Below are 25688 nucleotides of genomic sequence, written 5' to 3'. Positions count from 1 at the left end.
TGGGAGCTGAGAGCAGCACTGATAAAATGCAAAACTGAGCTGCTTGGCCATTGGCACACAGAATTTCTGTGTCAGAGGCAGCCAGGGGGCTGAGTTATGGGGAGGGGAATGCAGCTGGGGCATCACAAAACTGGCTGCTCCCTTTGCAGAGCCCTTCTCCTCCGAGAGATCCGTGCAGGTCCTTAACTCGCTGCATGTGGTGCCATCCCTTAGGGGAGAGGTGTTTTTGCGAGGCACACATAAAATGTGTTTCTATTCTTCCAAATAGATCGACAAATTGGATCTGTGGGGTATCGAGCTGCCCCTTCACCATCTGTAAATTTTTCCTAAAAGCTGAGGATGATTGTGTGATCTTGACCAGCTTTTGTAGGTATTCTTTCACAGAGTGTCTGAACATCCTTAATTAAATTAATTGAAAAAAGCCCCATTAAAATCTGCAGGACTTGCATATGAGTTTACTTGACAAACTCTGACACATTTATACATGAGAGGAAATCCAATCAATTCCATGAAATTTGTCTTCATTAAGAAAAACCGAAAGATTTTGAAAAACCCATGATTTTGAAGTGTTTTTCCTTTTAAATCTGACCTACCTGCCTGTGAGATTTTCAGATTCATAAATCAGTATTTCTTATACAGAAATAGTATTACTTAGTTCACCTATCAATTTGTCCACATTTATACCTGCCCATGTCATGTCATTATACCTTTCTTGATTTTAATAATGTCTCAAAGCCGGGAGGCTTTACCCATTTATTTTTGTCTTCTTGCCTTCTGTAACTCCCGTCAGTTGGGGTGTCCTGGTTGCTTCATTGAATACCTGTAGGGTCATATTTTGGTAGTTTTGTCTGGAAAGAGTGTGTCTAGAATGCAGCACAACAGGCCCTTCAGGTTACCTGAGCACAGGTAGTGTTTATGGTAAAGAGCAGCTCGTGATCCAGGATGTTTTTCATACCGTGGCAATCTCCTCTGTTAGATTTTATGTCTTCCTAGTAGGGGAAATGCAAGGAATAACTGTCTGAGGGACTGGAGAGCAGATCAGTCAGGAGATGAGGTGATGATGAGATGAGATTTCTGCCTATCAGCAGCAGAATGACCAGGGGTGGCTGTGCCAGGTGAGTTCAGTGCCTTTGGTTCCCTGCACATGACCCTGAGCAGCTCCACAGGACATTGAACAGGGGAAGGCACTTAGGGAGCTCCACAGCTCAGAATTAAATGCCATCAGAGATCTCCATGGCTCAGAATTAAATGCCATCTCAGCAGCATTATCTCTTCCACTCCTGCTCCTTTGGAGGATTAAATGTCCAAACTCCTCCATCTGACTCCCCAAATAACATCTCTGCTGCTGCTCTGCACAGCCTCTTGCTGGCTGAGAAGCGTTTTTGCACATTAAAATCTTCTAAATCAGATAAATACTTACAGATCTATTACCTGGATGTCACACAAGCAGCTGTGAGCTATAAAATCGTTCTGTTTGTTGGACTTGTCCATTGGATTTTTTTAATCTTGGTTGTTGGTTTTTGGGTCTTTTAAAGCCATAAGACCACAATTAGTTGATTTTTTTTTTCAGAGGGAAATGTTGTCATTCCTCTTTCCTGAGAAGGAAAAAAGACAAAATACACAGTAAAAATCAAGTAAAGCTACATTCAAAATAGAACTATTTGTAAAATAACGATTAAACATAGGAAAAGTCTTCACATTTTGGTTTTCAATAAGGCAAGAATAAAAATAGCATGGAAAACATTTCCTTCATTTTAGTCTCTCTAATATAAATTATTCTGAAAATCAAAATTAATTGTTTCTATTGTCATAGAAAATTTTGTTCAATTAAATAAGATATCCAAAATTTGCTTGATATGTGAAGATTGGAACTTTAAAACTGTAACAAGACAGTTGTAACATACGGTGTAACTGTAGAATTCTTTGTGTTTTATACCAAAACCCTGAGCAAACCTGGAAATTCTCATCATTCAGAATGGTTTAGGAACAATATTACTGTGGGAACTTGAGAGTCATGGGATGTTAACCTCTGTTAGGGGTGGAGTTTATAGGCTTTTGACTAAAGATTTGTAAATGGCTCCAGATTTTATTACCTTCCAGCAGAAAGAGGAGTAGGATAAAGCAGAATTACTCAGTGACCTGCAGTAGCTGATAGGTGCAGCCACAATTCCCTGGCTTTCTCTCATGTGTAATCTTGGCATTTGTGTTTCCTCTGCTCTCAGCATATAGAGCATGTGTGTGATTTGAACAGACATAGAGATAAAAACAACTAGCAGGGAAAAACCAGCATGCATGGAGCCAAATCCCTTCTATTCAGTGATACTTAAACAACAAGTTACTCATTAATTATTTAATTTTATTTTGTTCCTTCTAAAACATAATAAAAATCTAAACCATCAGGCATCTAGGCTAGAAATACTTTTACCACAAAACCACTCTGGCATTTTTTGGTAGACTTTGCTGAAATGATTTGGCTGTGCTGACTGGGAAATGAGATTTCTGATAAGGAATTGCTACAAGCTCTTAGATTTTGGAGCTTGTGCATGCCAAGCCAGACCTCTGGACTCACCTGCTTATCTGAGTTTGTCTAAGCTGTGAGATATCTGTACCCAGAGAAGTCCCTGCACACTCTGGGTTGTAATGATGCAGGAATGTCACAGAATTACTCATGTTACACATCATGGACTTCTCCAGAACATCCCAGCCATGCACTGAGTGAAGTGGAACACAGCTCAGCTCTAAATTGCTGCTCAGCCCACAGGGGCTTGAAACTGGAGCTTTTGAACTTGAAAATACAACGTGATGAGGTCTCCAGGTTGTGAGAGGTGTTTTTCAGAGGTTTGATGGAGAGTGCAGGAAAACTGTTACTTTTTCAGTGGGATCGGGGCCAGTGGCTGCATTCACCTCTCCTCAGGGAGTGGTCCCAGCTGGTCCTTGCCTTTTAGCAGAGCCTTGCTGAACCTCTCCAGGTGCTGCTGAGAGCAGGGAGGGTCTGTGCAGGGGCAGCTGTGGCTGGCAGTCCTCCTGCCTTTTGATGATTTGGTTTCCTTGTCCACACAGCAACCTGGGAATTGCTGGAATGAACCTGGGCTGTGCCTGCAGCCATCCTTCACCCTTGAGGCAGAGCTCCAGTAGAAAGTAATAACCCTTGGTGTCTCTTGTTTAAAGGCCTATAAACCAATTTAAAATGTCTCTTGATTTCTGTATCTTTTTTTCAAGATTTGTCTGGCCATTACAAGAAATGGGCTCTTAAGGAGGAGTCTGTCCTGGTTTATTGTTTCATGGGAAGACACTTCCCAGTGTTGATGGCCAGGGATTTCACTTTGTGCTCGCAGAAAATGTCATCAAATCAGAGACTCTCCCGAGCTGAAGGCACCCCCAAGGATCATCCAGCCCAGCCCCTGGCCCTGCCCAGCCACCCCAACAATGCCACCCTGGGCATCCCTGGGAGCTCCTGCAGCTCTGGCAGCCTTGGGAATGTCACCATTCCCTGGGCAGAGCTCATGGTTTGAGCCCTGCACTTGAAACTTGACCATCTGGGAAACAACACACCACCACCAAGGTGCTGTGACAAGCTGTCATGGATTTCCCCCAGGGATTTGCCATTTGTGGCAATTAGAAATCCTGTTGTTTCCCTCCTTTCATTGAGGACAACATCCCTGCTATCCCATCCAGTGGGATTGGGGGTGGCTGGGGTGCAGCAACCCCTCTTTGTTCCCACTTCAGTGAGAATCTCTCCTCTCAAATTTAAGAATTTAGAAGATCCCTTGCAGACTTTGTTGTCAACGTCAAGGCAGAAGAACCTCAGGGGGTTGTGCTGGGAGTCCTAGAAGTGGGAAGAATGCTGGTGCTGTTCCTGAGGGAAGGCAAAGTGCAATCATTTCTGGGCACTGGCATTTCAGCAGAGCTGATGGGGAGGACACACAGCTTCACTTACCTGCAAGAACAGCGTGAGCTCCAAACTCTGCAGCACCTCTGTTCCAGTATCTTTATTTTGCAACAGCACTTCTGGCTGTGTGACAGAGTAGTTTTGATTCAAAGCAGATCAAATCAAAGTTTCTGTTATCTAGAGGTTAAAGGCCACTCACTTGATTGGGTTTAAAGTCCAAATTAAACAGCCAAAGTGACCAAGCTATTTTAGTTCTGAAACATCTATTTTTAGGGTAGAATGTTCTTTTTATAAATAGTGGAAAATTAAACACAGACACTGGTTATAAAATAGCCTTTGCACTTGCTGTAACTTGCAAACTTTTTCATAGTTGAATATATCTAAGTCAAGGATTTTGGTTCAGCTATATGTCAGAAGAGGACTTGGAAAAACATTTCATATCTCAATCTAAATTCACTCAACTTGCAGACAATTTTTGCCGATAGAAGTTTCTTATTTCCTTTCTGCTTTCAAGGTTTGCATAAATATATATGGAATTTGAAAAGTCATAACTTACATTTCCGTGATCCTTGGGTTCAAGACTGGGATTAAATTTTTGGCAAACTTGGATGAGCACACTTTTCAAATATTTCTGGTTGTTTGGAGGAAAACCACCACTGTTTAATGCCAACTACTTTGGGTTTTTTTCTTAATATAAAAACCCTTGAGATTTTCAGACACTTGGGAAGAATTTGCAAAAATGAGAATTATTTGTGGAAGACTTTTAATTTTATTGGTATGCATGCTATGGAGAGATGCAGTTAAAGTTTTCATCTCAAGCCTGTGAACGTGGGACAATTGGAGCTCAGCCTGGGCCTGAACAGATTGGAGATAATCATCCTAAAATGTCATTTTCTTGTTGGTGTTTGCAGGGATTACAATGGTTGACACAGAAATGCCGTTTTGGCCCCTGAATTTTGGAATCAGCCCCGTGGATTTGTCAGCCATGGATGATCACACACACTCCTTTGACATCAAGCCCTTCACCACCGTTGATTTCTCCAGCATTTCCTCCCCACACTATGAAGATCTTCCCCTTGCCAGAGCTGACCAGTCAAGCCTGGATTATAAATATGATATCAAGCTCCAGGACTGCCAAAGTAAGCTCTGCCTTTTTTTTTTTTTTTTTGAAGTGTTTCCCTCGTGTCCATGTTTCATTCCCTGGAACACGTGCTAGGAGCAAATTGATTTAGAATTCAGATCTCCTGTGTCAGCAGAGATGTTCTTGCAGGGCAGATAGAAAAGGGGAAATACTCATAGCAGACCTTCACCGTGCCAGAACAGCAGCTGGAGTTTAGGACAGGTACCATAAAGTATCCAAAATTATATTTTAGTAGACACATGAACACCTCCATTACTTCCTACTCCTGCACTTTGTGTGCTTTTCCTTTGATCTCAGTGCACACAAGGCAGGATAAACACCCCAAAATGTTGAAGAATGCCCAGGGTACAGAGCATAATTTGAATTATTAATATGTACAGTTTTTAAATTCCATACAGCCTGAGAAAGGGATGGAGTAGAAATATTTGCTACATCTGAGGCACAGCATTGCTACAGCTCCATGACAGCTCCTGGAGAGTTCACCTGCTATGAAACATGCTGCTCTTTCACAATTTACACTGAAAAATTACACTCAGTCCTCCTTTTAAGTGACTTATTCCTAAATAATTGTTACTGCATTCCTGCTCCAAGTATCAATGTGGGGGTGCTGTGCCTGGAACTCTTTTGAGGATTCACTTCTGCTTAGCTCTGACCTCACTTTTATTTGTAGTGACCAGTACAAGAACTCTTTCAGGGAATTCTTGCTGGGGAAATTGTGGTATTTAATTTGGGTGGTGCAGTGAAGCAGGAGCTGTGTATCTCTGCACTACTACTGTAATAAATAAATGGACATTTTTCCAGTGAGGTGTTTATTCTTCTTTTGTTTAATCAGAAATATTCATAACACTTTAATGCCAAGTACTTTTAAAGAGTGCAACAGAGTTTAGATGGCATAAATCGTCCTCATCTTTACTTAGATAATTTCACCCCAGTTTATATAGGAATAAATCTTTCTAGTCTGTATAGTATAGCAAATCTGGAAAAATAAAAATAATCACCTTTTTAAACACTGTTACATCACCCCTGATGTAACGTAACTTTCAAATGTCACAGCTCTCTTCTATGACAAGTGATGACTGATTTAAAGACATCGTATTTACTTGTTTGAGATGATTCAATATTAGAAATTGTTCTCTTAATTAGAAACTTTCAGAAGTGAAAATTCTTCTCTAAACTGCATCCGAAGTTGAACAGTTTTCCCAAGGAGAGAGCTAAATTTCTGGACATATCCAATATTATTTTATTTTATATATATATATGTATGTATGTATGTATGTATGTATGTATATGTATATATATAAAATTATTGAATATTTATTGAATAATATAATTATATAATAATAAAATGTATACTATATGGTATTGCATAATAATATATTATTATTGGATTATTATTGAATAGTATATTATTAAATATATAGCTCTATTATTCACTTGAATATATTTTAAACTAGATTAGACACTCCAGCCCATCTCCTTGTAGGAGTTTTTAACACCTTGAAGAAATAAACCAGATAAAGACCAAGTAAGGCCTGAGTTCTCCATACATCAATTTTTAATATCCATCTTGAAACCTTTGCACACTACAGAGCTGACAGCTGGATCTGTAATTCCCTATCTCCAGCAGAACCTGCCCCTTCCAGCTTTTGCAGCCGCTGCAATGCAGCTGCAGCTCCTTTTGCAGCCTTGGTGTGCTGCTGGCTTTGCTGTGGAGCAGACCCGGCCATCCCAGCCCAGCATCCCTGCGATGCCTTGTGCTTATTCCTCACTGCTTCTGATGCCTCAGGTTTATCTTGTATATTTTCAGACTCTGAGCTGCTTTAGTGTGTGGGTCAGGGCTTCACATTATGGGATGGTGAGCTCTGCACAGAGCAGGGACACAAAACAATTCCTGCTCCAGCTGGGCACCAAGGACAAATGATCCAAACCTCAGCCCAGGAGCACAAACACCGTGGGCTGGAGAGAGAAAAACCAGCAGGGTGGGACTGATGGGCTGGAGCTGGAATGGGACAATGAACTCCAGGTGCCAATGGAGCAGAACTGATCCCAGGGAGAGCCCCCGGGAGCGCTCGTGCATTTTGGGACCATTTTGGGTCATTTGGGTGCAGCCCTGGCTGGGCTCTGGTGCTGCCCAGGGTGGATCCATGGAGGAGATCCTTTAATAAATCCCTGCTTTATTCTTTAGCACCATTTAGTCTCTGTTCTAGCTCAGCCTTCTCAGGGCATCACTTCCTCCATGAATTCAGCTGGAGTTTATCTCACCTCTCCTGTGCACAGGTGCCATCAAGCTGGAGCCTCCTTCCCCCCCCTATTTCTCAGAGAAGGTCCAGCTGTACAACAAACCTCACGAGGAGGCGTCCAACTCGCTGATGGCCATCGAGTGCCGCGTCTGTGGGGACAAAGCCTCGGGCTTCCACTACGGCGTGCACGCCTGCGAGGGCTGCAAGGTGAGCTGCCAAAAAAGCACTCTGCTGGGCATCCGATACTGTTTGCATCTCAATCATCACTTGGTAAAATCACGGCTTTGTGCTTCATTAAAAAAGGAAAAAAAAAACTTGTAGGTCTTTGCGTCAATTTTGCTGGGTATAATTTATGGGTTAGTAAGCAGGAGTTTTTTTAAAGCTTGATTTTTTTAAAACTTCGGCTTTTTAAAACCTTGCTTATTTTTTAAAAGTTTGCTTTTTTCTTGTTGATTGTATTGTTCTATTCAAATTTTTTGTGCATTTTTTCTCCTTTCAATCAAGCAAGCATATTTTATTCCTGCTGTCTTGGGCATCATGTGCAGAAAACCTGAATTCTTAGACCACAGCCAAACTCATGCCCAACCCCAAAGCTTTGAACAATTAAAATTCAGGCTCTTTATTCTGATTAATTCGAGGTTTTTTTACCTGTTTTACACATTTTAGGTGACTACGGAGAAGTCTGATGGTATTGAGGAATGTGCTGATGTTTTATGTCAGTGATATTTAGTGTTTATAACATGTAAAGGTCAAGTCAATGGTGTAAAAATTGCAGTCCTCAAGAATGAGAGAAGAAATGTCAGAGAATTAAATTATTAATAATTCATTGAGTTCAAAGAAAAACATTAGAGCTTAATGTGAAATTCCCATTTTCTCCATTTTCAGTATCTTGAGGAAAATAAATAAAAGGAAAGAACCAATCCAGAGCTTAAATAAAATTCTTAGCAGTGAATTAGGAAGACACATAAAGCAATAAGTACAAAGTACATTACTTAAATTACAGTTAATTATATAAATAAAAGCTGGCATCATGCTTTTGCTGTTATTATTCCCTGTGAGGAAAAAGTAATTTTTACAAGGAAAAAAAGGGTGATAACTCTGGATAAACTTTATTAATTAATTATGACTGATCCAAAAAAGCATCTTTAAACTGTAAAAAGAGAAATAACCCAAAACCATTTTCATTTACCAGGAAATGAACTGCTATTGGCAGAATTTTTGGGTTTGTCATCGCTTACAACAAATTTTCTATGTTGGTAGTGAACTTTAAATTCTGAAAATGTCCCATTTGGTTTGCAATAATTGTCCCACAAGCAGTGGGACAAATGGAGTTTTGCTTCTTTTGGAGTTGTGCTGTTAAATGACCCCACTGATTCCCTAAAGCTTCCCCAGCTTTTTGGGAATTGTATAGCTCTATTGAATGGGGTTGGAAACAACAAATAAGAGGATCCAGAAAGGATGGTGACAGGAGCTGTGCTTGCTTGTAAATCCATCTCTCAGGGTTTCTGGGTGGGTGGAGCAGGGCCAGGCTGGCACCTGTTTGCAGCCTTTTCCACGTTTGCTGTCTCTGCAGGGCTTTTTCCGAAGAACCATCAGGCTGAAGCTGATTTACGACAGGTGTGACCTGAACTGCCGCATCCATAAGAAGAGCAGGAACAAATGTCAGTACTGCAGGTTCCAGAAGTGCCTGGCTGTCGGGATGTCACACAATGGTGAGTGCACGGGCAGCTTCAGCCAGCACTGGCTCCTCTGAGAAAGAGCATGGAACATAACACAGCTGCTGTAAGTGCTGCAATGCCCACTTCTTCAGTTTAGACATACGTGTCAGAGAGATTGCCCTGATTTAGCAGCCTCTTTCTGATTTAAGGTTGCTTTAACATCAAAATCATATAGAGATTTGCTTTTCTTGCTTTAATACATAACATAACATGAGCTGGTTTTGTTCTCCATCATTCCTGCTCACTGGTAGTTCCTCCTGAATATGCTCCGAGTGTAATTGCTATTTTTCACTTCACTGTCTCATTTTCTGATCAGACGCTTTTGCCTGGTGGAGCTTAAGATGCCTTTCCTGGAAGCCAAAAACCTGATTATGAAATATGGATTAGAGAATCTGAAGCTTTGTGAATAACAGCAACTTGAACTTGCTGCACAGGCCACTTACCAAGGGTTGTTGGCATCACTGAGTTAGCACTTCTCATACTGAAACACAACATATTTGAAATGAAAATATTCATTTTTATGAACTGTAGTTTTAAAAATCCCCATCATCCTCCTTCCTAGGGCACCCCCATCTGTGGTTGTCTTCTTTAACATAAGTAATGGCATGAAGAATATCACAATACTGCTCTAGAAGAAAATCCCTCTGAACTTTAAAATTAGCAGAGCAATTCATGTGGAAATACTTATGAATGTTTGGGCAGAAGGACATAATGAAGATTCTTTGTTGCCTTGCTTTGGCAAAGCTGAGTAAAAACAGGAATTAAATGTCATAACATAGAGACTTATGTAATTCTAAGGGTAAAGAATTGCAAACATGACTGGGAAAATAATTTCTCTGTGGTTTTTTTAGAACTTTCATTATTTTCAATATAAAAAATGAGTGTGCTGTCCCCAAGAGGATAGCTGGATTGTGGTTTGCAAAGTTAATACATGTACTGAATGTAAATTGGTCTGGGAAATGTTTTGCTAATAGAAAATACAGTTTTCAAATTCCTGGGATGCAACAGTAACACTTAAAAATAAATCTAATTTTGAAATGCTACTGTGGGTATTTTTATAGAAATTCAGGAGGGTTTTTTATTATTATTTTCAAGATTCATGCCAAATTCTCCCCTGGCCTGGCAGCACAGCTCCCAGTTGTGTCCATGGGATCCATGGGCAGCTCCATCAGGAAGGGATGGCCCAGACCATTCTCTCTGCCTTGCAGCATCTACAACAGCTTTAAAATTCACATTTCACCTGCATTTTCCCTCTTTAGCCACTGCCCAGGCAGAAGCTGTGGCACCGAAAAGGTTCCAGAACTCGGGGGAGGCAGGAAAAGGGCAAAGCCATTTGCCCCAGGGCTCCAAGGAACATTTTCCTTTGCTCCAACCAGGAGTTCTCCCAACAAGGACTCAGGTGTTTTTGTTCAAGCATTGCCTTCTACACTTGCTTTTTTGTTTGTTTGCTTTTCCCTGCTCTGGTTACATTGCCTTGCACAAAACACCCTCGTTCCTTTATAATTTATAAACAATTTATAAAAAAGAGCTGAATTTCACCTTTGATGACCCAGAAGCATAAAGAAATGCAACACTAGATGTGTTCCTACCTAGGTTCCTACCCTCAGCCAACAGAACTTTAATATCCTGAATATTCTTCACATTTCTTGTAGATTGGAGATAGAACCAGGGGGTTTCACCAGTGACACGGAGACACATTTTAATGTTACATCTCCAGATTCCACTTCAGACACATTATCAGAATTTTAAATGCTTTGCAGCAGAATGTGGATTATTTGTGCCTGAGGGTTCAAGTCTTGTGTGGATGTATTATTGCAAAATGATCAGGACAAAATGGGGACTGCAAGGAGCCACTCAGCAGCTACAGCCGCATTTTTTCACGTAGAAATGCTCCATACCACTTGGCTAAAGGGTAAAAAAGACAGTGGTGTTCTCATGCTTGGAATATTGTTTTCCTTTCCTTCTCTAGCCACAGTGCTGCTCTGGGGTTAACCCTGAGTGGTGCAGATTGTGTTCTCAAGTGCCACTAAGCAGAAGCTTGTTTCTTTTTGTTTTGAAATGTCATTTATTTTGTTCTCTTCTGCTAAGAGTGTTGCTGGTATTAGCTCAGCTACTGGAATGGGAGAAAAAGAACACATGGAAATGTTTTTGTCATCAGTTCTGGGAGCAGGGGATTGCTCAATCTGGGCACATCTCCACCAAAACCAGACAGGTATCCAGCCTGGCTTTACCTTGTGTTTTCTAATGTAATAAACTGTATTTATGGGCTATTTGGGGCCTCCTTTATGCTCAGAAATAATCCAGACAATCAGAAGAGCAGTGCCCTACAGAACAGTCTATAAACAACCACCTTTTTTACATTTAACTTCTCCAAGAGGTAAAATCTGAAGTGAGGATAAATATTGTAGTTCTTCCACAGAAAGCCAAAGGACAGAATGCAGCACGAGGGACTGACTTTGTTCACGGTTGACTTTGTGCTCCTGACATTTGGGGAATGCTGGAAATGCAAGGAAAAGGAGGAACTGCCCAAGGAAAGAGAGAAATCCACGCTGCAGGCTCCTGCCCAGACTTGCAGAGTCTGGGATTGCTGGAGGGAAGCTGCCAGCTGAGCCCTCTCAGCCAGCCGGGTTTCCAGAGCTCTCCCCAGCTTTTCCCACCCCTGCTGATCCCTCCCCAGGCTCTCCTTTGCCAGCCTGGCCTTTGCAAGTGGCATCATCAGCAGTCCCTCCTTGTGCTCCCATCCAAAATTCCCCTTTCCCAATTCCTCCCATCAACCTCTCACCGCCTGAGCTCTCCCTCATTTTTGTCTCAGCCCCCTGAAAATGACAGTGACAAGGATTTTTACAAAAGGAAACTGCTAGGCTGATCCCACAAAATTGATTTTGCCCCAGATTTTACCTGCAATGCTAATAAACATTGAACAGAATCTGCTGCATCTGATATCTCACCAATAATATATATTCTAAACATTAGAATAAATGGAAAAATAAATCTTATGTCTATGAAATTGTAAGATAGGAATGCTTGATTCACAATCCTCCTTGTTGATAATAGATTGCTATATTTAAAATATACTTTATAATGAAATGTTGTATTTAAAATACATTTGAGTCCTGATCACCTTTTCTTTTTCTGCCGATGGGATTCCAGATTATGAATCTGCTTTTGCAAACCTCAGCTCTCAGGAACTGACCCACAACAGAATCATTTCCTGCTGGTGTTCAGTATAATTTAATATCAAGGACACCCAAGTAATTCTGAAATATCCAGCATGTCTCACTCCCAGACTGAGGTTGCTGAAAGAGGAGTTCAGTTATAAAAATAAGCAACTTGGTTTCTACAGCCATGAAGTAAGACAACTGATCAATAAGTATAAAATAGAAGAATGAAGAGGGGGGATGTGTTCTGACATAATTATTTATTCTTGGGAAAAAATGTCATGTTTGGCCATCAACACATTGCAGCAAACTCATAGAAAAGTGGCTGCTAGTTTCCAAAACAAACATCCTCAGTAAAATCATCTCTCTATGATCTTAGCAGCACTTTTTCTTTATCCAAGGAACACACTAATCACTGAAAAAATATTCATAATATTTCTATTTCCCCTAGGGCCAAAATGCAAACCTTGATTTCTTCTTTCCGTTTCTTGTTTGGATGCTCTTCTGTCCTGTTTTGTTTTCATAAAACAAAATAAATTCTGTTTGCTGAAATATCATGTGATAAATCAGTCTTGATTTTGATGGCTCATTTGAAACATTCTCCAGTCAGTCCCCGCATGAATAAATAATCTTGGTTAGGAAGTACATGGATGGAAAAGTAGGAGGTGCAGAGGAGATTTGAGCAATTTTGAGCTCATATGATGAGGTAGAACCATTTCCTGGTTTTTCAATACTGCACATAGATAGAAGTGCCACAAACAACTCAGTCTTTTCCAGCTTTTTATTCCCTGTACAAGCTCCTTCCCTATTCCTTAATTCTTATGTTAACATTTTATAGGACTTGCTATGTTAAATTCTGCTGAACTATTTAGCAATTTCTTCCTGCAAGGCATGCAAGGGTTTTGTTTCTAAACAAATGAAGAATCTCAGATCCATGTGGTGATTTTCCCAGAACAATACAAGTCTCAGTGGTGGTTCCCACTCTGAGCCAACAGAACTTTAATATCTTAAATATTCTTTGCATTTTATGTAGATTGGAGGTAGGAGCAGGGGGTTTGCATTTCTAAGCAAGATAATGGGCACAGAGATGGTTTCCTCGGTGAGATTTGTTTGTTTACATGTCTTTAAAGCTCTTCAGCTGTTTGGACTAAATGCAGAAAACGTCTTTCCTTACTTGCCCAGCCCCGTTTAGCACAAACTCCGGGCGCCCGCACCAAAGGCGATGAAAACCCAAATGTGCTTCTTGAGGTGCAGCTGCAGGTGCAGAAGGTGGCAGGAAGGCTCTGAGCCGTGGGTTTTTGTAACTCCTGTGGTGTTCCTCAGCCATCAGGTTCGGGCGCATGCCGCAGGCGGAGAAGGAGAAGCTGCTGGCGGAGATCTCCAGCGACATCGACCAGCTCAACCCCGAATCCGCCGACCTGCGCGCGCTGGCCAAGCACCTCTACGACTCCTACATCAAGTCCTTCCCTCTGACCAAAGCCAAGGCGAGGGCCATCCTGACAGGAAAGACGACAGACAAATCAGTCAGTTCCCTCTTCTTTCTGTTTCTTCCTTTTTTCCGAGTGAATGATTCACCCAACTGACAGCGCAGCTCTTAACAAAAAACAAAATACAAAACCCTGAACCTAAAAAAAAGCCCAAAAAACCCCACTTTGCTGTTGGCAGTTACACATTTCAAGCTGTGTCTGAAACACAGGAAATGTTTTTAGATAGGATAAGTAAACATTATTTGAAAAAACTCCAAGTTCACCTAATAAAATACTTGAAACAGGGACAAGAATTTGAAGGTCACCTTAACCTTTTTGTATTCCCTGATCCTCTCTTCCCGTTTTCCCTCTTCTTGCCCAGAGGTTATCTCCCACACTATCTGTTTAAGGTGGCTCTCCAGCTGTCAGGAATTGCTGTTCCCTGAGGAATATTCCTTTTCCTAAGTGGCAAATGATTCCATCCCCAGCACATTGTTGTGTGATGCTCGTTCTTATGATGCTCTGATGAATTCCTGCTTTTCTCTGAGTTATCTCAGGTCACATCTGTGCCTTGAGTTGGTGCAGTTGGAATTTTAGGAGAATGGATGGGATCTGAGATCTGATCATGTCGGTAACAGTATTTTAATACCTAAAGAACAAAATAGTTTTCCACAGTTTATAACTCTTGGCTTGATGTATTTTCTAGAATCATTGGCAGAAATTTTGTTGTCAGGATTACAACAGAGAGTGCATTTTATTTTCCTTAATAATTTCAAAGACAGCAAAGAACTAAGAGGTATTTCAGGCTCCAAAAAGGTATTTCTTCCTTTCCTTAAAGGCAATTCAAATAATAATTTTAATGTTGTCCAGAAATTGGTTGACTCCTCATATAAAAGGTTTAGATGTGGCAGGCACTTACAATGTGAGTAACTTTTCAGTATGAAGCTTGAATTAGGTAAGTTTATTTATTCTGCAGAAACTGATCTGCAACCTGCTCATGCCTGAAAGTTCCACCACTACAGTTCTCACACAGTAAATGTATAATTACATTAATTAATTCTCCTTTTTGCTTGGGAGTTTTTAAACTTTGGCACATTAGAAACACCAATAAAGCAGTAGGCAGAATCCAGCTTTTCAGCGCTGCAAATTTTCAAGTGTTTCTTGAAAATACCACTGAAAGAGTGACACTCAGTACTTAATGGTTACAGCTTTCATACAGTTTTTATCAATGGATTTGGTGCTCTGGAGCATCAAACTGTTTACTGTGGGCATAGTTTAAATTCATGTTATTTTTTAGTTGCTGTGTGATCTGAATTAATTTAAAATATTTAGATAGGCAAGTGAGTGTATCAAAACTAGAATGAGTTCTTCATCATCTTCTGGGATATACAGAGCTCGTTTGACATAAGATTCTACTCTCAAAGTCATCTGAATCTTTATATTAAAAAAATCTTTGGCTGTTTTGAACTCTTTCTTGATTTTCATCTATCATGGCTAGGCCAGTGGTGTAATATTGGCTTTCTAAAGCACGTGGGCATGGACTAATAATGACTTTTTCTTGTACTTGGTGCTCCCACTAAAAAGAACAGAAAGAAATTATCCACTGGAACCAAAATATGCATTTTGAAAGCATCTGCTGCAGTCTTGTTGCTCCACTATTCCACGCGTGTGCATATCCATATGTGCAGATATGTATTTAATGGCTTTGCTGCTGCCAAAATGTCATTACCCAAAAAATTCCTTCTCTCCTGCCTTTTCTCAGTGCAGTTTGTTTGTTGTTTCAGTTTCACACTGAAATCCTCAGTGCAAGTGGGAAAATAATTTAATCCCTCACACTGTCCCTCCTGGAATGTCGTGGTCTGGAGCTGTAGACATAAAACCATGAGAATGAGCATCCCTACAAGGCATTAGAATCTGCAATCACAAATGACCTTCCATTTTAGAAATTATTTCTTTAGTCCAATTGTGGAGTATAAACCCTTGTATTTTAATTAATTAATCAAGTATGTTAACAAACCTATCCCTATCTGTGAGATTTGTTCAGTGCAGCAATGAACTATTCAGTCATTAATCCTCTGAGGGAAAGAGTCTTCAAATGAACTTGAGAAATCCTCACATAACCACTTCTTTAAACCCGGGAGCTTATTTTGCATATTCTGGAAGAGATTGTTTCCAGATCCTCATGCAAGTATTCTGGCACTACTTTTACTAAGCTGCTTTCAAAATTGATTTGTTCCAGTTGAATTTATTTCACAGTCAGCCTCATTTTTGTGTTCTGAATTGTGGTTTGTAACATGGTATTTGTTTTTTCTTTCCCAAAGACAAGCTGAGTGGGTTTAAATATATCCTAACATTGTTATTTTTACAGGAGTTAACAGCAAAAGGTTACCTTTATTAGTTAATCAATACCCTAAAGCTGATATTACTTGCAGTGTTTCCTAGGATAGAACATGAAAGGAACATGAAAGTAAATAAAGGAATCAAAATGAGAATATCTTTGTCTTTCTAAAAAAAAAAAAAAGAAGAAGTTTGCTTTCCACTCATTAGATTGTCTTTTATAGAAGCTGTTATAATTCAGGTAAAAGTAGTATCATTTCTATCATTTTAACCTTTTGTTTAACATCCCAAACTTTGAATTCTGGAATTACAGAACATTCTATAAAAAACAAAAAACAAACAAACAAAGGAAAAGGCAAAATTCTGGATACTTTAAAATAGTGTTCCTTCCCCCCTTCTACTTGGCATTTCTGTAAATAATTTTAACATTGTGAGGATATTTGTTTTTTATAGGTTTAGGACAATTTAACTCTTTGGGGAGCCCCTTAGGTTTTTCAGGACAATTTAATGATTTAGGGAGCTCTTGATAGGTTTTCAGGACAATTTAACTCCTTGGGGAACCCTTGACAGGTTTCTCAGGAATTTCACTATTTGGGGAGCCCTTGACAGGTTCCTCAGGACAATTTAACTCTTTGTGAACCCTTGATGGGTTCCTCAGAGGTGTCTGAGGGGTTGCTGCTGAGTTCTCTTTGGGTCCCTCAGGAGTCCAATGCTCTCGGGGAGGATGTTTGGGAGTAACTGGAGTTTCCCTTTGTTTCTAGCCCTTCGTTATTTATGACATGAACTCTTTAATGATGGGAGAAGACCAGATCAAGTGCAAGCACGTGTCCCCGCTGCAGGAGGAGAACAAGGAGGTGGCCATCCGCATCTTCCAGCGCTGCCAGTTCCGCTCCGTGGAGGCTGTGCAGGAGATCACCGAGTTCGCCAAGAACATCCCGGGATTCGTCAACCTCGACCTCAACGACCAAGTGACTCTGCTGAAATACGGGGTCCATGAGATCATTTACACCCTGCTGGCCTCTCTGATGAATAAAGATGGGGTTCTCATATCCGATGGACAGGGGTTCATGACGCGGGAGTTCCTGAAGAGCCTGAGGAAACCTTTTTGTGACTTTATGGAGCCCAAGTTTGAGTTTGCTGTGAAGTTCAATGCACTGGAATTAGATGACAGTGACCTGGCAATATTTATAGCTGTCATTATCCTAAGTGGAGGTAAGTGCTCTCTTATTTATATGGGATTTTAGAGGATGGAATTGATACCTTTAACTCCTGCCCCAACAGCAAAGTGCTCAGCGCTGCAGGCTGGGAGCGAGTGCATTTACACACAGCTTTTTTAGTCATTTTCAAATCTCTATTTGTTGTTTGCCCTTTATTCAGTTCCAGACAGAAACTGGAAATGGAAATGCCCCAATATTAGTGATGGAGCTGGAAATGCCTGCTGAGTCATCAATTCATTTAGGCAGAAAACAAAATCAGGGCTATCTTTTGGAAAACAGGAAGGGTGGAATTTCACTGCCAGGAGCTAAAATTCTGCAGAAGATTTGTTTTTTAAACTTTCAATTAGATTGTGTGGCTAGCTATTTGACCACAAACAGCTTTGACTCCAGAACAATTCCAAAGCATAGGTGGTATTGGGCTTACAGGGTTATGGTACTTTTATTGTTCTTCCATTCATGCAAGGTTTTGTTTGCCTTTAAAAGGAGGGGGAAATGCATTTTTTAGGAAAATTATGGTCTCCTAAAAATAAAAAAAAAAAAAAAAAGAAGGCATTGTGTGCTTGTTCAGCTTTCCTCAGCTGTATCTTCACACATCACGCTTTGAGCAAAGCATGAGCCTGAAATCCCAGGTATCAGACTTCCCACATTCAACACTTCACTGAAAAAACTGAATTTCAGCATTTCTGCAGCCAGTCAGTGTGTTCTCTGCTCCTGAGGTGATGTCACTGCCTGTTTTGTGAATTAGTGATGCCTACCAGGATTTATTTCACTTAAACACCTTCAGATACATTCCAGACACACTGAAGCTCTGTTAATTTGGCCAACTCTCCCAAGGCAGTGATGTTGCACAAATACAATCTTGCCCTACTGCTCTGTGTGTATTTTGGCCCAACGTGGAGCTGCACACATCCATGGCAGGAATGTGCTGAATGCTCTGGATTCGGCTCCTCCGCAGAGCAGCGCCGAGGGTTTTGTTATTAAATTACATTTCAGCAATCAGACACAACCTCATGCTATTGCTCTAAAAGCAGCCCTGCTGCTGGGAGGGCACTCTGAGGTACATCTGCGTTTAAATTCACCTCCAGCTCCCCCTGGCACTGTGTTTCATTCAGGAAAAATGGGGGGTCACATAGAATTTGTCCCGCCGATTCTGCTCCCAACAAGAATTCCTCCCAGAAATTTCCTTGTGCAAACCTTGGGCACCATGATCCCTGAGGGCTCTGCATTAATTCAGGAAGGAAAACACCATGCTGGGGTATTTTTGGTTGGTTTTGATGGGAGAGGAGAAATGGTACAAGCCTCTCAGGGCACTACTCAGAACATGCCAATATTTTGTGGGTTTTAGCATAGTGAAATGGGACAGATGAGAAAAGGCTTCTCAAAATTCACTCCTAACTGCAGAAAGGGAACTTATGATCAGCAGTGTTTGGTTTCCACCAGAGGAAACAGGAATGATGTAACCAATCTCACATTTTGGATTGCAGGAGGACAGTGATTCATCTACAATAATTAACTGTGTTGAACCAGATTTACCAGCATGTCTCTTTTTTTCTCTAGAATAATTTGTAAACAGAGACTTGTAAATAACTAATTAATTTGAGTCAAGAAACTGTAGCAAAACTCTGAAACAAATCTGTAGAGACATGTAAATCCATATAAATATAAATCAGTCCTTTCTAGGAAGATCCTTTAATTTCAACAAAGACCTCCCTATCTTTTTTGCAGAACTTCTTTTATTTTTCCAAGAAGTGTGATAGCTGCTTAAAAAAAAAAAAAAAAGAAAAAAAAGAGTTTATGTTTTGAAAACAATTAAGTTTTGTTGCCAATTAAAGAAAGCTTTTATCATGGAATTTACAGCTAGATATGATATCTATTAAACTGGGTGCATTCTGTGGGATTAAAATATCTTGTGTGATATAAAGCTGAGTCCTATTTCACAGCTGCCTCAGACATTTCTGTAAGAGCTACACCCTTGCAAAACTGTATTTCTGTAAGAAGTATTTGAATATAGCAGGGTGATTTCACTGAGAACAGGATTTCAAAAGCAGAGCACCTCAAGGACTTGACTTGCTGCAGGAATCCTGCAACGCTTAAATCCCCTCACAAAATCCTGTGTACAAACATCTCTAACAGAAAACCACTTTGTGAAACCCAAAAAGATCCCAGCCAGGGGCTCTAAATGTCAGTGAATCTGTTATTACCTAGTGAAATTATGCTAATTCTGCTGGCTCCAGGGGGGCTGGCTCTTGTGCAGCTCTAACAGAAGAGAAGAAGGGAAAAGGAAAGATAATTCCAGCTGGAACATCACACATGGAAAGCTTTTCCTTGGGAAGTGCTTGGAATTTGCCACAAATCCTATAAAACTCCTTAGCCTTTTGATAACCAAACAGCTGCTTTTGCATGTTATCTGAAAAGGCAAAAAGCCCAAATCCCAGCAATAAGGAGCTGACAAATTAACTGTAATAGCAACAGATGGAAAATATTCCCACAGTGGATTTTACTGTTCCTGAGCTGCTCAGTGCAGCCTCTCTCTGCCTCAACTATTCCAAATGTTTCTCTGAACTCATTTCTGGAGAGCTGCTCTTACTGTTGGTGCTGTAAAACAAAGTAAATGGCAAACAAAGTCTTGTTTTCTGAATTTAATGCTGGTCAGACAGAGAGACTGTGTGTGAGCATAGGATTTCACCTGGTTTGTACAACAGAAATGCTTTTGGCCATCAGCAGCAGCAGCAAATACTCATTACAACATCCTTCCAGCTGTGGTGGATTTAAAAGACACACTCTGGTTAAATGAGATTTGGAAAGCTTATTTTAGGAGATTTTCTCCCTCTGTGTCACTGAGACTCACCCTCAGTCAGTAGGTGAGTGCTCTGATATACATGAAAAGGAACTGAAGCATCTTTAAAACATCACATCCACCTGAGCTGAAAATTAATTCTGTCACAAGAAGGTTTAGGGAGAAGGAGTTGGATGGCTCTGTTTGAACAGGAAAGGTAATACTGCAAGCCTTATTGGAATAATTCACATTTGTGAACTGAGCAAGCTCACTCAAGCAGGCTGTTGTCAAACAAAGAAAAATCTCAAAAGTGAATTTGGTATCATGGATGGACTTGAATTTTTGTGTATTATCTTCTGCAGTGGTTGGATATAGCAGTGTTTGGATACAGGAATTTTGGGATACAGGAATGTTTGGATACAGGAATGTATGGACACAGGAATGTCTGGATACAGGAATATTTGGATCCAGCAGTGTTTGGGGCAGAGTATCCCTGTAAAGACCCACACTCTGCCAGTCCATGTGCAGTCAAACTGGTATTTAAATCCAGAGATGTTTCTAAAGTCACTTTTTTTCTGTTTTCTGTGTGCTTTTACCTTAAATTTTAAGCCCCGAGCCCCTGCTCCTGGTGCAAACACTGTATTCAATAATCTTGCTGCATTCTCAGATCAGCAAAATCTGAAGTTTTATCACTGACTGTTACCAAGAAGTGGTTCCTATTTCACTGCCACACAAATCCTGCACTTTGGATCAATGCCTCCAGTGATGATCTGCAGTTTTTGCTCGGATTACAAAGCATTGCTTTGTCCTAACAAACTCCTGGTGACTCCAATACTTGTGACAGTCTCAGAAGACAAACCTCAAACTGCTGAGTCACGTCTGCCTCAGCAAAAGAAAAAAGAAGGAGCACATATGTTCACTCAGCCAGGTCTTTGCCTGTTCTTTCATAATGAGGTTTTAGAATGTGCATTTAAATGCAAAATGCATTTATTCAAAGATAATAAAATGTAAAGACATGCAGGTGGCAATTTCATACGTGAGAACCAGGTAAAAAAGATTGTAATTATTGCTAGGGACATGAAAGAGGCATCCAAATAACTAAGTAAATAATTTTTTTCCCCTGAGACAGTATAGAATATCAATTTACACAAAGTGGTACTGCTTGCTCTCAGAACTTTGGGATCATTGGCCTTTCCCAGTCACTGTGAATATTTTTAGCACAGTTTTCAAACCAGTTGAAGCAGCTGTAGGACAATGAATGAAAACATAAAGGAAATGTGAATAAAGAAACATAAGAAATAGCAGGGAACCATGGCACTCCTGGAATTTTCCTTTTTCCTGCAAGACACATCCCTCTGCAGCTCCCTACTGCACAAAACTCACCTTTTGGTACAAAACCAAATTGGTCTGGAGCAGATATATATTTAAAAACATTTTAACAGCTTGAAATATACCACAATAGCTGGATGTTTAAGCTTTTGCCTCTTTTTTCCTTTTTTTTTTTTTTTTCCTGATTTAGATAAGTTTCTTGGAACAGAAGCAGCATTTTCCTCTGTAAGAGGTTTTTACTGAGAAAGTATAGCAAACTGTCAACACCCAAAAACCACTGCTCATATCCTGAAGTTCTCATTCATGAAAAATCTCTCTTGCCTTCAATGGGAATTTTCCTTCCTCTTGAATTTGCTTATATAAAAATAACATCTGATCATCTCCTAGGCTTTAGTCAGAGTCATCTTTTCTTCCTCTGGTCCCACTGGGCCATTAGACAATCATCAGATTAGGGCTTTTCAAGGGATTTCAGGATTTTAGCCACTGCAGTCTCAGGCACCCAAATTCAGGGGGCTCCTGATAAATTCCAGACCCAGTGAAGTTTCCTCCTGGACTCTGAAGCACAATATTTGAATTGGGATTCTCTCCTGAAAAGTTCACACCCCAAAAACTTCCCACCCCAAAGGATCAGGGGCAAAGGGAGATGGATCTCAGGGGAAATCGAGGCCACATCTTTGTGCTCCCTGATTTTTTCTGTCCCTGCACACTGAGTCATGCCCAGCTGGCTCAGAGTTCAGTTGCAGCACACAAGGAGAATTTAAAGCTATCACAACCCCAAATTATTACCAGCTTTGACAGGCTGAAATTTGGCAAGTTTCAGAAAGATGTCAACTCAATCCTTCAGCCCATGCAATAATGCATTCAGGCAATCAAAAAGTAAATATCTAACATTTGTCAAAAATTCTTTAGGCATTTTAAAAACTGCTCCAAAATATTGCCCAAGGAAATTCTTTAAAAGGAACTTTTTGTTATATTTACTCCCAGATTTTCTGAACCAGATTTTATGGGGCTATCAGTTGGATGGGATAAATAAACGATGTCTGCAAGACGAACACGTTGACAAACAAATATCCAGGTTCACATCCAAAATTACTTTTATTCCTATCTTTGAAAAACTCTGCCTAAACCTCACGTCTTGGAGAGCTGAGTATCCTTTCCTGATCAGCGACCTTTGTTTTCATGGCTCACTCGTTGCTTTTCCTGCCAGCTTTGCTGTTTAGTTTACACTGCAGTTTTTCCCCATGAAGTAAAGCCATGATGTATTTATAAAGAGCTTTGTTTTCTCCCAGCCTTTTTGCCAGCGTGCAGCATGAGTCGAGCTGAGTTAGGAGAACTCTCTACTCAGAAAGGTTACCAAGATCACAGGAAATAACAGCTTATTTTTTATGTTTTTAATGGAGATCAGCCTCTCGTCCCTGCTGAAATGGAATTATTGCCTCAGGAAAGTGACTTACGGCTTGCAGCAGGCACTGCTTCTTATTGATCAAACTATGAAAATAATTTCACAGCTACACAGCAAATTTTATTTAAATTATTGACTCTTTTCACTATGTATTACAATATTTGGGATGTGTTACCAAGTATTTTAGCAGTAACAAATTCATGGTGGTCATTGTCATATGTGAGAATTTAAAATTTTAAGCATCTTTCATTGCTTAGACATTCAACATTTCATTAACTTTCAGTGCTGGAGAATTAAATAAACTGCAGAAGTTGAGTTTATGCCTTTTTTTTTTTTAATTTTGAAGGGTTCACATCCACCTTAGAAGGAAATATTTTTAGTGGCAGCAGGTACATGCAAATCCATCATGTTGATTTTACAGAAAGTAATTACCTGATACAGATTGTTTATCCCCCAACTATCTCATTCTTATTTTCCCACACACACTCCCAGTTTACTGTGGAAAATCCACTGTAGTGGAGTATAAACCTAGTTCTAGGTTATAAAACTAGTTCTAAAACTCCTCTGAGCAAATCCCAGTGAAATCTTACAAAGTACCTGATGGTCAGACAGTTCTCAGGAAATGCCATCTCTAAAGGCTTCATTTGCTAAGAAATGCGTAAGAAATTACTGCATGGCACTGATGCTGTGATGCTGATAAACTCACACCCCTTACTTCCCCCAGACCACCTGGGGGAAATGTTTCCAAGACTAATCCTAAAGCTCCTTTGAGTAGATCCCAGTGAAACCTTACAAACTACCTGATGGCCAGACAGCTCCCGGGAAACGCCATCTGAATTTGCTAAGAAACGCATAAGAAATTAAAGCAGAAAATCGACGTTACGGTGCTGATAACCTCCCACCCCTTTTCTCCCCCAGACCGCCCAGGGCTGCTAAATGTGAAGCCCATTGAAGACATTCAGGACAACCTTTTGCAAGCCCTGGAGCTGCAGCTGAAGCTGAACCACCCCGAGTCCTCGCAGCTGTTTGCAAAGCTGCTGCAGAAAATGACGGACCTCAGGCAGATCGTCACGGAGCACGTGCAGCTCCTGCAGGTCATCAAGAAAACCGAGACGGACATGAGCCTCCATCCTCTGCTACAGGAGATCTACAAGGACTTGTATTAATGAGCAGAGCAGTTGCTAATCCCCTGACAATGATGTATGTTCTTCAGATTGCACTATTTCTTTGAGGGAAAAACTTGGCGTACCTAAGAGATTACTGTGAAACAGCATTTAAAAAGAGAGAGCTTAGTATAGTAGATCTATTTTATGCATATTGTTTATAAAGACACATTTACAATTTACTTTTAATATTAAAAGTATCTATATAATGAAATTGTTGGCAGTATTTTCAGAATTAATTTTTTTAACTACGTTACTTCTTAAAATCGCTTGTCTGAGTATGATCAGTGCTTCACTCAAGCATGCAGTTAAATTTTCGGCTAAATAAAAACCTTTCTCCTTGAGCATTTCCAGGGAAATGTTTGAAGTATTAACGTTTGATTTGGTGCTCCTGAGGCAGCAGCACAATAAAATTCAGTCACAGATTAGTGCAACTTCCCAGGAGAGTCTCAAAGGCCAAAGGGAGAAGTGTCAAGTCTGAAAATACTCGTGCCTTCCATAACGAGATTTGACACTGGCAGTGCTGTGTGAAGGGGGCTCGGTGTAAGGAGAGATCAGGCCACTCCTCTGTGGGCAAACTGAGAAATCAGATGCCATTTCAACTCATTTAGGAATTCATATGCACTGCTCAGCACTCCTAGGAAACAAAGTCCTTTTGATTCCTCTGCTCATGCAAGTTTGAGACAGGTGAAGCAGCAGCTACTCCAATTCCCACCCCACAGCAACCAGGGCTGAGCTGGAATAAGTTGGTACAAACCTCTTGGCTCAAGACCTTCTCCAATTATTTGATAAACTGCCATTGAACAGCAGTCAAAATATCATGGAAAACTGGGATGTCGTGACAAATTAACTCCTGAACAAAAGCAAGGTTTAGATGAATCCTTGTGTAAAGATAAAGCTGTGATAAAACTGTACCCTGAGTTTGACTCGAGCTCTAGGTGTTCATCCAGGGGTGCTGGAGATGTTCCTGCTGTTGAGGTTGTTGGTTTTCTTGCATGCCTTGCCCTGTAATGTCACCTAAGAGTTCCACAGGGAGCAGAGCACAGTAGAGTGAACAAATTTAACAGAAGATAAATTTCCTAACAATGTCATTTTGGGGTATTCTTGGTACTGAGGTAAGAGATTCACATTTCACCTGCCCAAGTTTGATAGTTTGTGGATGTGACCCCTGACTAAATCAAGCAGGGGGGACCCACAGTGGTGGACCAGGAGAGGGAATACTGGGGGGGAAAAGCCACTATTTGTAACTTATATATCAAAATAAGGAGAGATGCCCAACAGCCTTGGTTTCCTCCCCATGTCTGTATTTTATTTATGTAGCAAATCTTGTGCCTTAAACTGAGACAGGGGGAGTGGTGATTCCCAAGTGGACAAAGAGGTGATGTAGGTGTGAGTAGGATCTTCAGGGTCTAGAAATTGGCTTTGCTCCTACTGCAGACCTTAAAACTCTTAAGACAATGCAAATTATGCAATAAAGGAGCTGAGAGGTAAATATTAAAATTAATCCTTCAGCTCATGCCCTCTACACCTGGAAACGTTTCCTGCCGCTGATTTCAGGTAACCTCTGGGCCTGAGGTCAGCAGGGAGCTTTGTTCCCACCAGGAAGTTTGGGGAATTGGATCATTCAGCCTCCAGGTGTGGAGCCCACGGGTGGAATTGCACTGAGATGAAGTCACTGCGAGGCTGCAGAGAACAGCTTTGATCCTGCCAGCCTTGCAGTGAGGTCATCTCAGGTGGCTAGAAATGATGGCCCCGGAGCACACCCAAAATTGCAGCTCATGCTCAGCACTGCAGGCTTGCTGCACATTCCAGGTGGTTCCAGCTGAGCGTGGCCTGCAGGAATTGCATCCAC

At 40.7% G+C, this 25688-nt stretch overlaps 1 protein-coding gene across 1 annotated transcript in view; it reads left to right on the top strand.

Moving 5' to 3' along the window:
- PPARG (peroxisome proliferator activated receptor gamma) overlaps nucleotides 1-24183 on the top strand; it is a 50477-nt gene extending 26294 nt beyond the window's left edge. The window contains exons 2-7 of the mRNA XM_077786013.1: nucleotides 4801-5028; nucleotides 7308-7477; nucleotides 8844-8982; nucleotides 13470-13669; nucleotides 16711-17161; nucleotides 23592-24183. Coding sequence (XP_077642139.1) covers nucleotides 4809-5028; nucleotides 7308-7477; nucleotides 8844-8982; nucleotides 13470-13669; nucleotides 16711-17161; nucleotides 23592-23839 — 1428 coding nt within the window. The 5' untranslated portion in view covers nucleotides 4801-4808 and the 3' untranslated portion in view covers nucleotides 23840-24183. The remainder of the gene's footprint in view (nucleotides 1-4800; nucleotides 5029-7307; nucleotides 7478-8843; nucleotides 8983-13469; nucleotides 13670-16710; nucleotides 17162-23591) is intronic.
- Nucleotides 24184-25688: the final 1505 nt, after the last annotated feature.

Source organism: Lonchura striata, chromosome 12 (assembly GCF_046129695.1).
Source record: "Lonchura striata isolate bLonStr1 chromosome 12, bLonStr1.mat, whole genome shotgun sequence".
Lineage (NCBI taxonomy): Eukaryota > Metazoa > Chordata > Aves > Passeriformes > Estrildidae > Lonchura > Lonchura striata.
This window is presented reverse-complemented; position numbering and strand designations above follow the sequence as displayed.